General features: G+C 49.8%; 1 protein-coding gene across 1 annotated transcript in view; it reads right to left on the bottom strand.

Annotated features, from left to right (window-relative positions):
* Positions 1-14,457, bottom strand: part of SLC35F3 (solute carrier family 35 member F3) — a 112,162-nt gene that overhangs the window by 83,752 nt on the left and 13,953 nt on the right. Inside the window, exon 2 of the mRNA XM_077751670.1 lies at positions 11,649-11,973. Within this exon, the coding sequence (XP_077607796.1) occupies positions 11,649-11,973 (325 nt within the window). The remainder of the gene's footprint in view (positions 1-11,648; positions 11,974-14,457) is intronic.

Genomic DNA, 14,457 nt, shown 5'->3' with positions numbered 1-14,457 from the left:
GGGGCTTCAACACGCCAAGTTTCATAAAGCCAAATGCTTAAAAAATAACCAATAAGCATTTAAAATGCCCACATCCCCTCAACACTAATTCATGATAAAATATTAAGAAGGCTGTCCCCATTCTATTGGTGGGAAACATAAAGCCCTTCTCTGAAAAAATTCTCTTCCATTTACCCCCAGAGAAACATACATACAGCAAAATGATGCCAAATAATGGTTCTAATGACACGTTCCTGCAACAAGGGAGTTTTAGTTTCCATTGCTTTTCATTTATTTTATGTTATAAATTAATAACGTATTTATGATGGAGAGTAACTCATTTAATTCATTAAATGTAAGTACCATAAAGCAAGGCACTTAGATAAGAAAAGTGTGAAACAATCCTGATGCACTCCTAAATGTTACATTAAATATATAAATCATTTTGTTTTCTCTCTACTTGAAGTAGAAAACAGCTGAGGACGTAAATGTAATTACTATAATTCTATTTTAAAAGGTCCAGGAAGCATGAGAATAGAATTTGCGCAAACATCAAAAAAGGCAGCTTATTTGGGCCACATTTGTCATCTTCTGTGACAAACTCAACTAGATCGTATGGGGTGTGGCCTTCAACCCAATATGTACTTTCAATGACTGAGAGCTTTACAGGACTAGGCTCAGCAGCACTAAGGCGCAGGGAACCCACGACTTGCTGGGGGTCTGACTTTTTGCAGCCTGATGACCCAGGCTAGAAAATTATCTGAAGTTTCTCTCCTGGAGAGCCCCCACCCTCCCAGTCCCAGATCTTCAGGGCTTTGGGGGGTCGGTAGGGTAGAGGGCTGGCCCGAGGGGGCCGGGGCACGTGGACTGGTCTACTCCAGCTCATGCCCAAAGTGGGTAAAATATGTTTTGGGGAAGGGGAGGGGGTTGACTCTGTGAAGCACTCAGCATGGATGCTGGCTATATGAGAGGATTTGCTTTGATTCTGCTTTGAAAATCAGACATGACAATTTCCAGCGACTGCTTTGCCCACAGGGTCCCAATTCCTCAGCTGAGGAAAGCCCATGTGGAATGCAACGTAAAGAAACAACACAGGAGGGGCACCTGGGTGGCTCAGTTGGTTAAGCGTCTGACTTTGGCTCAGGTCACAATCTCACAGTTTGTGGGTTCAAGCCCCATGTTGGCTCTGCACTGACAGCTCAGGGCCTGGAGCCTGCTTTGGATTCTGTGTCTCCCTCTTTCTGTGCCCCTCCCCTGTTTGTTCATTCTCTCTCTCTCAAAAAGTAAATAAACATTAAAAAAAAAAAAGAAATAATATAGGAGAAAATCTAAGTATCAAAAGTCCCTTTGCTCTATGGTCCAATAGAAAGGAAACAGCTAAAAACAATATGGTGGGCGCAGTAAGGCTGTGAAGGCAGAGAATGCAAATTAACAACCACCACCACAGTAACCACTGCTCCAGCAGTAGGGGGCACAGTAACCACCATCATTTCAACACCAAAATATGGCCAAGTTCTGGGCAAGCTGATTTGGGCACAGTGCCCCCAACCTTGCAGCCAGCCTGCGAAAACAGGCTTTACTGGCCTTGTTCTTAAATATGAGGACACTGAAGCAAAAGGAGCACTTATAAACAACTTACCCAAAGTCCCACGGTTTGTAAGTCGTGGATCTGAAAACATGAACCAGCCTGACTCCAGTGCGTGGGGTCTCTTCCCTCTGCCATGTGGCCTTCCCCTGTATCTCTGGGGCCCGATGGGGGATGGTACTAGTAGGTACACTCTAGTATGGGGCAGGAAGCGGGACGAGGGCTTGGGAAGCCATTATAATGTCTGTTCCTATAGAACAGTGGGCGTTCCAGTGTGGCTAAGAGTTGTCTACAGTAAAGGCTGAGTTAGTGCCAGTGCAAGAAAAATGACACGCATCTGCTTTAGCATCTATACAGGACCAGCATGTTACCCTTTGCCTTTGTTTAGCTTCCTCCAAACCAAAAAGAATGAGAGCTTGACATTGATCTTTAGACAAACGAGTCGCCTTGAATATCTGTCTGGCTTTTGGCTCATGTACAGCATGAGCTCCCTGCCCTTTTCCTGTCCATCTTGTCTCACAGCTCCCCTCTGCCAAGAAATGCCCCCATCCTGACAGTCCAACATCATGACAGGGCATAAGGCTGTTCTCTGTGCTGTGGGCTCCACACCAGCTACACTGCTTATCTGAGTGTTCATGAGGAGAAAGGGTCAGTTATCTGTGGCTGGAATATTGTTCATCATTATCACCACCATCACCATCATCATCACCACCACCATCATCATCACCACCATCACCATCATCATCACCATCACAATCATCATCATCATCATCGTCATTATCATCATCACCACTATCATCATCATCATAACCACCATCATCACCATCATCATCACCACCATCACAATCATCATCATCATCATCACTATCATCATCGCTATCATTACCATCGTCATCATCATCATCACCACCATCACCATCACCATCACCACCACTACTATCATCATCATCTTACAATCTGCAGAGAGCAGGAGCCATGGTTTGTGTGAGTCTAGGGATTCACATTTGAAGTCAACTGATGATGAACATAAAACCTCTGGACGAAGTACAGTTTGGGGCTTTATACACTATCACATTTAAGTCTGTGTGGGTGGAACACAAGATCTAGACAAGAGCTTTGAAAGTCCAGGGGCACCTGGGTGGCTCAGGCGGTTAAGCATCCGACTTTGGCTCAGGTCATGATCTCATGGTTAGTGAGTTTGAGCCCTGTGTTGGGCTCTGTGCTGACATTTTGGGGCGTGAAGTCTGCTTTGGATTCTGTGTCTCCCTTTCTCTCTCTGTTCCTCCCGCACCCACACTCTATCTCTTTCTCAGAAATAAATAAACATTAAAAAAAAAAAAGAGCTTAGAGAGCCCAGAGGAAGGGCAATCCCAGTTGCAACCCTTCGAGGTGGGTATTGGGGACTCTATTTTACAGAGAAGGAGTGAAGCTTGGAGCTTTCTGGTGACTAATGTATGGCCAAATTGTGAAATAAAGGTGAAGCTGGGCTTCAAATCTGAGCTGCCTAATGACGAGCCTACATTCTCTCCATTTTATCACTGTGCCCCAAATGTAGGCCAGTGGCTTTTTTACTCACTGTTGCTCCATCCTGCCCAGGCGCTGCCTCCATGTTCTTCCCTCTGAGGAAAGAGTGTGTTGACCTATTTCCTTTCTGGTGGCATTTCTGAAAAAGTCTAGAGCTGACAAAGACAAAGGTCTCATGCCCCTTCTCTGAGCATCTGTGGCCTCTTTGATAATATAGATGAGTCGGGTCAGAAAATCCTCAAAGTCCCTTCCTGATCTTTTGAGATCTCTAGGCAGATGATCTTTTCTCTAAATGTGGTAAAATTTTAACTTTTCAATACACCTGTGAGCTGGCTTACTTGCCTTGAGTTTATGACTAAACATTACACAGAAAAGTAAGAAATGGCTCACATGTGCTGGGTGGGACGGGATGTGGACTGTGTCTCCTATGCACATAAGCCGCATGCATCTTTCTGCAGCTGATCCACGCACACGCCTCTCTGAACCTTCCTGCACCCATGCAATGGAGTCCTTCTCCATCGTCTTACTTGTACAAATGTTAATTGCTCCTCAACCCACTGGCTGAAGGATGGAAAGCCATCCTTCCTTGCTCTACCTCTCTGCCATGGTGACGCTGATCCTGCAATGTCACAAGGTCCTGGCATTTTGTGTTAAAAATGTGTTTCTCTTGTTGGTAAGTCTAGCCAAGGGCACCTTGACCCCCAATCACACTGATAGGGCCATTACTTAAATAGCTGCTATTCTTCAAACCCATAAGCAAGTGCATTGGATCAGACCAATTAGATCCGACCAATATGGCAAAATTTCCATAAAACTGCATGGGAAAGAATAACATTGCTGCAGCTGAATTAGACGTGCTCTGAAATTACAAGGGTAAATCGTATAACCTCCTTAAACTGCTGAACTTCCGAGACAAATCCTTGATATCCTTTTGGGGATTATCAAAGACCTCAGATAACTGGTAGGGGGCGGGGGAGCATGGTGAATGGAGGCTGAAGTACATGAGGACAGAGAAGATCAGGAGCTAACACGGTATTTCCTACTTGCCTCAGTGAAAGCTGAAGAATCACTTGTGGAATATTCTAGACTCATCTGTAGAAGAGTCTGGTTGTCACTGAATTTCACTGGGATGGAGCCAGGAGCTGTTTAACTGAGATGTGGTGGTGAGGTGGGGATGATGCATGAAGAGAAAGAAAGGAGCCAAACTGTGAATGCCATGATGATAGGATTTGGAGGTGGACCGTGTAGAGCAAGGGGGACCTGGTGTAAAAGCATTTGGGCACTGTCACCATCTGGGTCACGAGGACAATGCTCTGTGCTTCATTTCTCCACGAATGCATCCTTGAGTGTTACAAATGATATCTTAAAACAGGCAGAGATGATCTAAACCTATGTCAGCCACCCCCTCTCATTTCTTCTTTGGCTGAAACCAGGCTCCATTATGACTTCCCATTTAGACTTGGAGCATTGCTTCTGTGCTCAGATGGCTATGTGCACATGCATGTGAACGCACACATGCGCGCAGTGTTTGTGGTGTGTATGGATGGGGGGAGGTACTCCGCCTCAGCAGCAAGCCTGGCCAAAATCCCCTGGCCTAAAGATGGCTATATCGCATTGCCATTATTTACCACCAAGCAGAAGACACAGACCAAATGAAAACCTAACGTTCCCAAATATTTTGCCCATTTTTTTCTAAACCAGTTATAAAAACAAACAACAAAACATTGTACATCAATTGCAAGGGCTCTGGACGTATCGTTGCTTTGGGGGTTGACAATTCTCGAAGATGAGACAGGAAACAAGACTGCTACAAGTCAGGAGAAAGAGTGGAGGCAGAAGCATGTGCTGAAAACAGGACACCCTGACCCTCCCTCTGCCTGCTAGACCCTCTGAGCTGGTGTTCTTGGGTCCCACAGGGGGCCAAACAGGTCAGGCCTCCTTCCCACCTGACTCCTGTATCCAAGGGGTACAAAGCACCCATTGGGTTATGAGCAGCTCAGGGGCAGAAATGTGCTTGGAACTTCCATTCCCCAGTGCTCCGCCGAGCACGGTCAGAGGAGGCATTTGGTGAACCCTTACTGTGCAAATGAACGCTTATAGGGATGAGACTCAACAAGCCATGGGTAATCAGGGGTAGCCCTGGCATTTGGGACTGGGTGGGATGGGGAGGTGTTAAGTTCACCACAGGCCCCTTCAAGAGACAGGGGGGTCCCCGGCCTGAAATCAATATCGCCCTACTGGGCACCCCAATGCCAACCCTCTAGCCTTGCTTCATTTGACCTATTTTATGTGTGTGTTCGTTTCCCCACTAAAACGTAAGCTCTCTCCCTAGGCAGGGATTTACCATTGTTTTTGGTCACTGCTATGGATACAGCAGTGGAAGACTGTGTAGGATAAACCCTGGCAGAGTGTGTAAGATGAACGAAGGGGCATCTCCATCCTCCCAGAGGGAAAGATCCTGGCTGCCTTGATTTCACAGTGCTCCACCCGATAAAGGGCTGCTGATGGGAGAATGGGCCAGAGTATGTCTGGGGCTTGGGGTGAGACAGGGCAAGGAAAGAAATCCACCAGCTTGCATCACGCAGAAGGTCCCATGGCGCTGGGAAGGCAGGGGTGTGCTAATGAGGGCCATCATGGTGCAGCCTTGGCATTCACGGGGGGCCTCACAAACATGTACCAATGTTTCCTGAAAAGAAAACGTCCCCCGTTTTCAGAATGCCTGAGTCTGGCGAGACAATAACCACTGAAGTGCTGTTCTTTAGGGTAAAGAAGTGACAACTCAAAGCAAGAGAGCGGCTTTGCAATACTTCAAGATTTACACTCAGGAGCTTGCCATTTCTGAGGAACTGGGTTCTCTCTCCCCGCCAACAAAACAAAACAAAACAAAACAAAACAAAACAAAACAAAACACCTCACCGAGAAACAAAAACGAAACTGCCAGAAATCATGGTACCGCAGATGTGAAATGGGGCAGATGCTGTAACCAGTTGTGTAATTAGCACATGGAAGCCTCACTTTTGAAAGCAGCTCTGATTGCATCTGTCTTCTACGCAGAACGTCCCTAAGGATCCCACTGCTTAGAGAATAAAGCCCTTGATCCAGCAGCACCCAAAGCCCCTCCCCTCTGGGCCTGGGTCTGCCCGATAGCTCTAATGCGTATCGGGCCCTGTCCACGCACCCAGCCGGCCGGGCACGCGCCGGGCACACGGGGAGCAGCGAGCCAGACATTTCACTGGGAAGGGCCGTGCTCCCTGGCCCCGGGAGGAGCACAGGGAGGCCTTCGCAGAGCCCCGCCGCCGCGGCACATTCTGACCGTTCTCCCCACGTCTGTAAATCTGTATAATATACCGTTCTCTGTGGCCTGTTTTTCTGGAAGAAGAAAAAAAAGGTTTGGCAGGCCATCTTTTTTTGTACTTAAAAGTAGCCTTAAGAACAATAATAAAGTGCCCTTAAACCAAAAAACCTGCCTGCCTCCTCCTCACATCCCGTACAGCTCGTCTGATTTTCACGTGGGTCTCTCCCCCACTCTGCTGTGGGCTCCCAAGGGGAAGAACAGCACCTGCGTTACCCACGTTGACCAGGTGCCCCGGGTACGCTGCCGTCAACCAGTGTTCGGTGGTGGTGGTGCTTCCAGGTCCAGTCTGATGACAATGGTAGTATTTTTAGATCCAGCCTGATGGCAGTGGTGGTATTTCTGTATTCAGCCTGATGGTGGTGGTGATCCTTCCAGATTTAGCCTGATGGCAGCGGTGGTACATCTAGATCCAGCCTGGTAGTGGTGGTGGACCTTATAGATCCAGCCTGATGGCAGTGGTGTTGTTTCCAGATCTAATCTGATGGCAGTGGTGATATTTCTAGATCCAGTCTGATAGTGGTGGTGGTGTTTCTAGATTTAGCTCGATGGCGGTAGATCATCTACTGGATCATCAGATCCAGTCTGATGGTGGTGGTGGTACATCTAGAAACAGCCTGATGGTGGTGGTGGTCCTTCCAGATCCATTCTGATGGCAGTGGTGGTATTTCTAGATCCAGTCTGATGGTGGTAGTGGTCCTTCCAGATCCAGCCTGATGGTGGTGGTGGTACATCTAGATCCAGCCTGATGGTGGTGGTGGTCCTTCCAGATCCAGCCTGATGTCAGTGGTGATATTTCTAGATTTAGTCTGATGGAGGTGGTGATATTCCTAGATCCAATGTGATGGCTCCGCTGCCCTACCTAGAACCCTTCCTTGGCTCCCCCCAGTACCCATGTGAGATTTCAAACCTCTGTGCGAGGTGTGGGAGGATCACCAGGGGCTGCTCCTGCCTAGCTTACCTCCCACGGCCAAGCCAGAGCCCCTCACGTGCCCTGCTCTTCGTGTACCCTCTGTGTTTCCCTGCACTACTCTGCCTGCCCAGGGTGCCCCAAGCTCCTTCTGCTTTGGCTTTAAAGAAGCTGTTCCTTCAGCATCTCCTCTAAGAAACCTTCCCATCCTGCCCCAGGACCCACACCCTTGGCCTCTCCCCTGGGCTCCCCTGCGCACACACCCCCACCTTGCTTGCCCATGTGACTCCCACACCAGGTGCCCTTTGAGGAGATGGACCGTTGATCATTGTGTCCCTAGTGTCTCGCCCGAAGAAGACAGCAATGCCATTTTCAGAACGAATAAACCTCTGGATTGCAATTGCCCCAAGTTGCTCCTTTGACCTTGAATAACACAGTTGTACAGGACCACACACACATACACACACACACACACACACACACACACACACACACACAGCTGGCTCCTGCATTAAGTCCATGTAACTCCGTACACACTGGGCCCTGGTAAGATATAAGATGAAAGATATCAGAACTGCCCTTGCCCCTTGGCTCAGAATGTTTCTCCCTGTTTCTGAAACAATCTGTTGGCTAGCTTCTAGAAGCCTAAAGCGACAAAAGGCAGAGCGAAACATCTGTCACCACTGTATCATTCACTTTTTTGGCAGCTGCACGATAGCAGAAGGTTCTAGCATTTGCTTATGAAAACAGGTCACTACTGGAAGAAATTCCTAGAAGCCCTTCTGACCAGAGCGCAGGAGCCCCAGATCTGCTCTGGCTGATTTCCGCTCCCTGTGGTGAGCCCTGGGATTTGAGAAGCTGTCGTCCTGATCTAGAAAGCCATCCCTCTTCAGGGCAGGGACCTGAGGCAGCCTCCTCCCTCCAGTGCCCAGCTGTGTAGGAGACTCACAGGAACCCCGACTTCCAGTTGTGTCTGCAGTTTCTGCGGCGCCCACACACGTCTCCATGTGCCCGCCCTGGGTCCCAGGCACCACGATTTCCTTGGTGCGGCCCCATGGCCCGCTGTCAGCAAGAAATGGGACCAGAGGCATGAAACCCAGTTCAGCTGGGCCGGAGTTTTTCGCACCTATTCTCTTAATCCCTGACAACAGAACCCAGGAGAAGCCCGCACGGTACAGTGACAGCTGCGCACCTCTTAACAGCAACTCACAGTTTCTAGGGAGCTTGCGTGGATGTTGCTCTGCTGATCACACAACAATCTTGTGTGTAAGACAGTAAATGTGTCATCACCTTTCATTTACAAATGAGCATCTGAGGCTCCCACAGCTTAAATGATTGCCCATGGAGCCTCTCCTTTCTCGAAAGTGGCACAGGAACGGGGCTCAAACATCCCCGGGCCCGAAGTGAGTCACTCATCCATTCTACGTGGTATGGTGAATCCTCGTTCCTACAGCTGGTCAGATTAGCTGCATTTAAAACCTTGTAAGTAAGACTCACAACTCCAGGGCCGTTTCAGTCGAAGCACGGCCCTTGGCTAACAGCACCAGCACCCCTGGAAATGCGTTAGGAAAGCAAAATCTCAGATCCACCCAGAACTACCCAATCGGCAAGATCCCAGGCGGACATGGTGGGTTTCAGGGGCTGTGCACTAGGCAATGTACGCTCTCCTCTCTGCTTTGGCTGACTTTTCTAGCTTCACGCTGAGAACACAGCCCAGGTGGGGAGGGCTTGGGGAAAAGAGACTTCCATCTGATTGCTTCCTGATAGCCACAAGAGCTAGCTTAACTGCTTCCCTCTCTGTGACACCTCTCCCCAGCTTCCTGCCCAAGCACCTTGGGCCAGAGATCCATCTCCTCCACTGATTCTAGATCCTTCCCTCTGGCACTAATTCTGATAAAAGCACCAAAAGGGGAGATGTGAGTTCAGTCTTCCTTGATTTCTGGCAATCCCGAAGTCTGTTTAGAGAACTCTCAATTTGAGTGTGACAGAGTCATGATCTCCTAAGTGAAGTCTGTGATGTTAACCTTTTTCTCTCCCTTTTACTGAGAAAGAATCATCCCTTGCCCCTTGAGTGGTGTGCATGGACTGACTAAGCTACCTAGTCAACTGGTTAGTAAGTGGGCAGCTCTGCTTAGAGCTGATTTTGAAAAAGACGTTTAGGAAGATTTTTTTTTAAAGAGGCGGACATAAGATGTATCACAGAGCCTGGGCAAGGTTTTAGCTGGCTTCACTGACCACGTTGTGATTATCAGCCCTGCTCTTTACCGCTCTCCGGTTCGCTCAGCCTCTGCAAACCTTTTCATGACTCTGCAGGAAGATGTGATTCTCCAGACATGTTCTGCACAAAGACCATGAGCTGAAGTAGGTGTTGGCGGATGTCTGTGTTTAGCTAATCTACTCCAGTGACCTCTCGTTCTTCCTACCTGGGCTTTTGAACCCCCACTGAGCTTGGTTCCTTCTGAGCTGTTCTCAGCAATTGGTTAGGTGGTGCGAGGCCTGCCCAGGGTGGCCGGCAGTGCCCATCTTGTCCCGAGGCGAGTGACGGTCGTGTGAGGACACGTGTGTCAGGCAGCTGCCAGGGCTGACCTCAGGGGAGGCCCCGTTACAGCGTGCAGGGGTGAAGGGAGCAGGGAGAAACATGTCATCTTCTCTGCCAGTGATTCTCTCCCAAGAAAGGACACATAATTTCACTTCTCTTTGTTGAGAGGAGCTTCGTCGTCTAGTCAGTTTCAAGAAAGGCAAACTCTTCCTCACAAACTCTGTTTTGAGCCACATGATTGTTAAATACATCATTTACTGAGTATCTATCTGTTCTTGTCTGTGACCAAAAGCAGACTGTTATTTTTCTGTTGCCTTGGGGACAATCTTGGGTCCTAATGAAGCTTCTAGACCGATCTGTTTCAGTCTGCGTTTGGCTGCTCTTCAGGAGAGGTGTGTGAAGTCCCTCTTCGGCAATTTCTGGCTGGCCCATGGGCCGCTGGTTTAATTCAATGCTGAGAATGCCCCAGGCCTGGGCCCCCGTCCCAGGCTTCAGTCTCCTTCCTCCTATGGGCCTTGTCTACGGAATTTGCCCTGAATCCTTGCCCCTAAGAGGGATGTGTGAGGCCGGCCTTGTGACTCAGTCTATGCTCCACCAGAGCCCCTTCTTCTGGAATCAGTGGTCTGATTTATAGTTTGGTCTTCCAGTCCAGATTCTGTCTGTCTGAACGGTAAAAAAGCCAGGCACCTCACACATCCACCTGTACCTTTACAGTGGCATTCATTAATGGTAGGTAGATTCCCGCAGAAAGATTCTGAGTCTAGACCTCCATTCTCCAAACTCGTTACTCCTTGGACCCGTGATGTTTTGAGTTATCTTGTGATTTCTAATGGCAGCTTCAAAACAGGGTTGAAGCTCAGAGCGGATGGTACATGGGACACGGCCGTTTTATGGGGCATGTGTTCGGTAGGGTGGGGGTGAGATGAGAAAGAAGGCAGAGGGTGAAGGAGTGAAGACTCTTCAACCTTCAGTGCCCAGGGCCCACCCACCTGGCCCCCTTGGCCAGCATTCTTGCCTATTTTTTTGTTTTCCTGAGTAGATCTGATTTGGGCCAGCAGGAAGTGCCTGACTCAGCCCACAGAGGGCCTCCAGTTAGGGCAGCCGGGAGATCCAGCGACGGGCACAGGATGAGGGCTCAGGGTCAATGCCAACAACGAGACATCTAAGGAAGGTGGGGGTGGGGCGGGAGGACCCTGCTGTATATTGAGATGCAAGGTTTGTCAGGGTTTCTGGCTTCTTCGGGAAAGGAAGGTCACACCAGCGGACTCCACGTGAGAATGTCAAGTCAACAAAGTTGAGACTCAGCTCTGATTCTGAGAGCCCCGCTCTCAAGCCCCAGCAATCACACAACAGAAAAGGACTGTCTCAGGCTAGAGAGAGGATGCGCCATCGAGTATCTGCAGTGCCGGGCTCCATGGGGGACAGGAAGCTAACAGGAAGCCATGGTGTCACCTGGCGCCAGGGTCTCAGGCTTGCTCACCTTAGCCTGAGGAGCGGAGGTGAAACTACAGACCTGTCTGGTCCCCCCCTTTCTGGGGTCTGACCACAGTCTGTCTCTAAAAGATGCTGCCTTTTGTTTCACATAAAGGAGCCCTTAGGGCCGAAGCCACAGGAAGCAGGTGCTCACCACCCCGAGGAGAGAGAATTCTGATCCTCGCCCTCCACCCCCCAGACAGCAGGTGGCACCGTGGCCTCTCAGGGCCAGCACACTCAGCAGAATGGCCCAGGGGGCGGGGCCTGACCCTGGGGAGGTGCCTACCTGTATCTCTGCTTCACAGACTGCTTCTCCGTGGACTTGCAGATGTGCCCCATGTAGTAGAGCGGGAAAAACAGAAAGTTCCAGTTGGTGGCAAACCATGTCAGGGTGAAGGGTGCGTCGAACTTCCGAAAGGTCAGCTTGGCGAGCTGCGTGGAGCCCGCCCAGGAGGAGCACACGCACAGCACCACCGCCACGCCCCAGAAGATCTTCTTGAGCTGCGCCCGGGAGCACTTCCAGCAGGGGTGGCTGCCTCTCGCGCCGGCCTCCGCCCCAGCCGGCGCCTGGGCCTCCGCCGGGCCCGGGGAGTCCCGGGGGCGCTCCTCCCCTGGAGGAAGAAGAGAAGGGGCTGGTTACCTGGGGGCCACCATGCCTCCACCTCGCCGCCCCGAAACCAAGGCGTGGGTGGAACCCCACTTGCCACCGTCAAGCACCCCCCCCCCACTCCAGGGAGGGGCTGAGGGGGGGGGGGAGCTGTCTGAAACAAAACTTAAGCAGAAGACATTTTCGCTGGGTCTAGTTACTCTCCAGGATTTTTACCCTCAAAGCGTGGTGGAGGGAGGGCTAGGAGCATCAGCGCCCCTCCCCCTCCCCGTCCCAGCTTGGTGGAAACGGGAGACTCTCAGGCCCCACTCCAGAAGCCCAGAATCAGGCTCTGCCTTTCAACAAACTGTAAGAGACTCTTAAATACGGAGAATAAACTGAGGCGTGATGGTGGGGTAGGGGAGGGCAGAGGAGAGGGGAAAATGGGCGACGGGCACTGAGTGTTATACTAAGCGATGAATCACGGCAACCCACCCCCAAAACCAAGAGCACGCTGTATACACTGTATGTTAGCTAACTTTACAATAAATTATATTATACATAAAACAAGAATCTATCTGCCTTTCAACAGGTGGTCTGCGTGCAGAGCGTATTTGGGAAACACGCCTCCAGCACACACAGAGAGGCGGAAATATTTTCACTCCAGTGTGTGTCCGCACACGCGCCCCGCTGTGCTAAGGGGCACTGGACATGCGGGGGGGAGGGGGGGAGAGTCCTGCCTGAGAAGGGCACAGGCCCCGACCTCTAAAAGCTCTCAGTCCACTGACACCAACCCCTTCTGCCCGTTAAACGCACGAACGCAGAGAAGCTCATCTTATTTTGCACGTATAGCAAAAATAGACTCTTCCCCTGTCATCTCTTTATGCGCCCTGTCTTCCCGCGGCGGCCTCGAGTCCCACTCCCAAGTGTTACTTAAAAACCACAGCCCCTGGCGGCCGAGGCCGGCTGAGGCCTCAGACACTCCGTTCAAAGCCATGTGACTTCTGGGAGCCGGCCTGCAGCCCGAAGCCTGACTCTGGGGCCAGAGTCGTTCCCACAGACCATGAGGAGGTTAAAAAAAAAAAAGACGTTATTTTCCACTGTTTGGTTTTCATTCATGATTGTGTGCGTGCAGGTCAGCTGGAAATTTAAACAGAGCCGTAACGTGCGTAGGGTGTAACCACGGACAGATGCAAATTTCCAGCTCACTTGCCTTTCCGCAGGTCAGCCTGGCACTTAGCTGGATGGGGGCGCCCCGTGCTAAAAGGCCATGTCTGCCACGGGGGTGCAGGAGACGGTGCAAAATCTCCTGGGGCCAAACGCGCACTCTGTTTTGTTTAAACACAGTGGTGATTTAAATGGCTTTCACGACAGTGAACTGAGTTCCGTTGATGATACTCTCTAGAACAGAATAATTGTTGGGGCGCCTGGGTGGCTCAGTTAGTTAAGCATCCGACTTTGGCTCAGGTCATGATCTCACAGTTCGTGGGTTCGAGCCCCGCGTCGGGTTCTGTGCTGACGGGTCTCGGAGTCTGGAGCCTGCTTCAGATTCTGTGTCTCCCTCTCTCTCTACCCCTCCCCTGCTCGCAATCTGCCTCTCTCTCCTTCTCAAAGATAAACATTAAAAAATTAAAAAATAAATAAAAATAAAACAATAATTGGATGAGGCAAGAATCCTGCCGAAAGTGGCCTATTCCGCAGGTGTTGGCTAATCCTGTTATGAACTGTCAGCCCCGGTTGTACCTGTTTTAGCCAAAGGTCTTAACGTGGCTACTCACGTGAGGGATCAGGTCCTTTACTAGCTCAACGCCTGCTCGCCACCATCTGTATTGTGCTTCCTCATCTGCTTTGTTAATGTTTCATTTCCCTCTTCCTCTTACTTTTCCTGCGAGTGTATATGCTAATGAGAAAGCCTGTGGAAAATCAAATGCTTAATCACCCTCTGAGCTTCCGGCAAGTGGCAAGTCTCTGTCATGGGCTGGAGGGCAGGGAGACACACAGAAGGGCGAAAGCAAGCAGGTTCCCATCCTGTGGGCTATGCCCTCCCACCAGTATGGCTTGGCTTTGTTCCCAGTGAATCCCCGCAACTGCAGGGAAATGGAATTTCAGATAGAAGCACGCGTATTTCCATTTTATACACCGATTACCTGACATGCAGGGCCAACCCTGTAAACTTTCATTAATGGGGATACTTTCCAAGCAGTGTTGGGAGTGATTTCTCAGCCATTCCTACCGCTGTCAAAAACTCACGGAAAAGACAACTAGGGAGGCGAAAGAAAAAGTCCATGGATTTCGTACGACTAACTTCCTATTGAAGGTGGACTCTGGAGGAGACGGAGCAAGTGCAGGCTTGCGGCTTGGTATTTTTTTTTTTTATAAGTTTTTAGTTTTATTATTTATTTTTTTAAGATAAATATAAATAAAAAAGATAAAAAATTTTTATTTTATTTTATTTTTCTTAAATAGTTTATTGTCAAGTTGGTTCACATATAACACCCAGGCTCATCCC

The sequence above is a fragment of the Crocuta crocuta genome, unplaced genomic scaffold, assembly GCF_008692635.1.
Source record: "Crocuta crocuta isolate KB4526 unplaced genomic scaffold, BGI_CrCroc_1.0 scaffold59, whole genome shotgun sequence".
Classification (NCBI taxonomy): Eukaryota; Metazoa; Chordata; class Mammalia; order Carnivora; family Hyaenidae; genus Crocuta; species Crocuta crocuta.
This window is presented reverse-complemented; position numbering and strand designations above follow the sequence as displayed.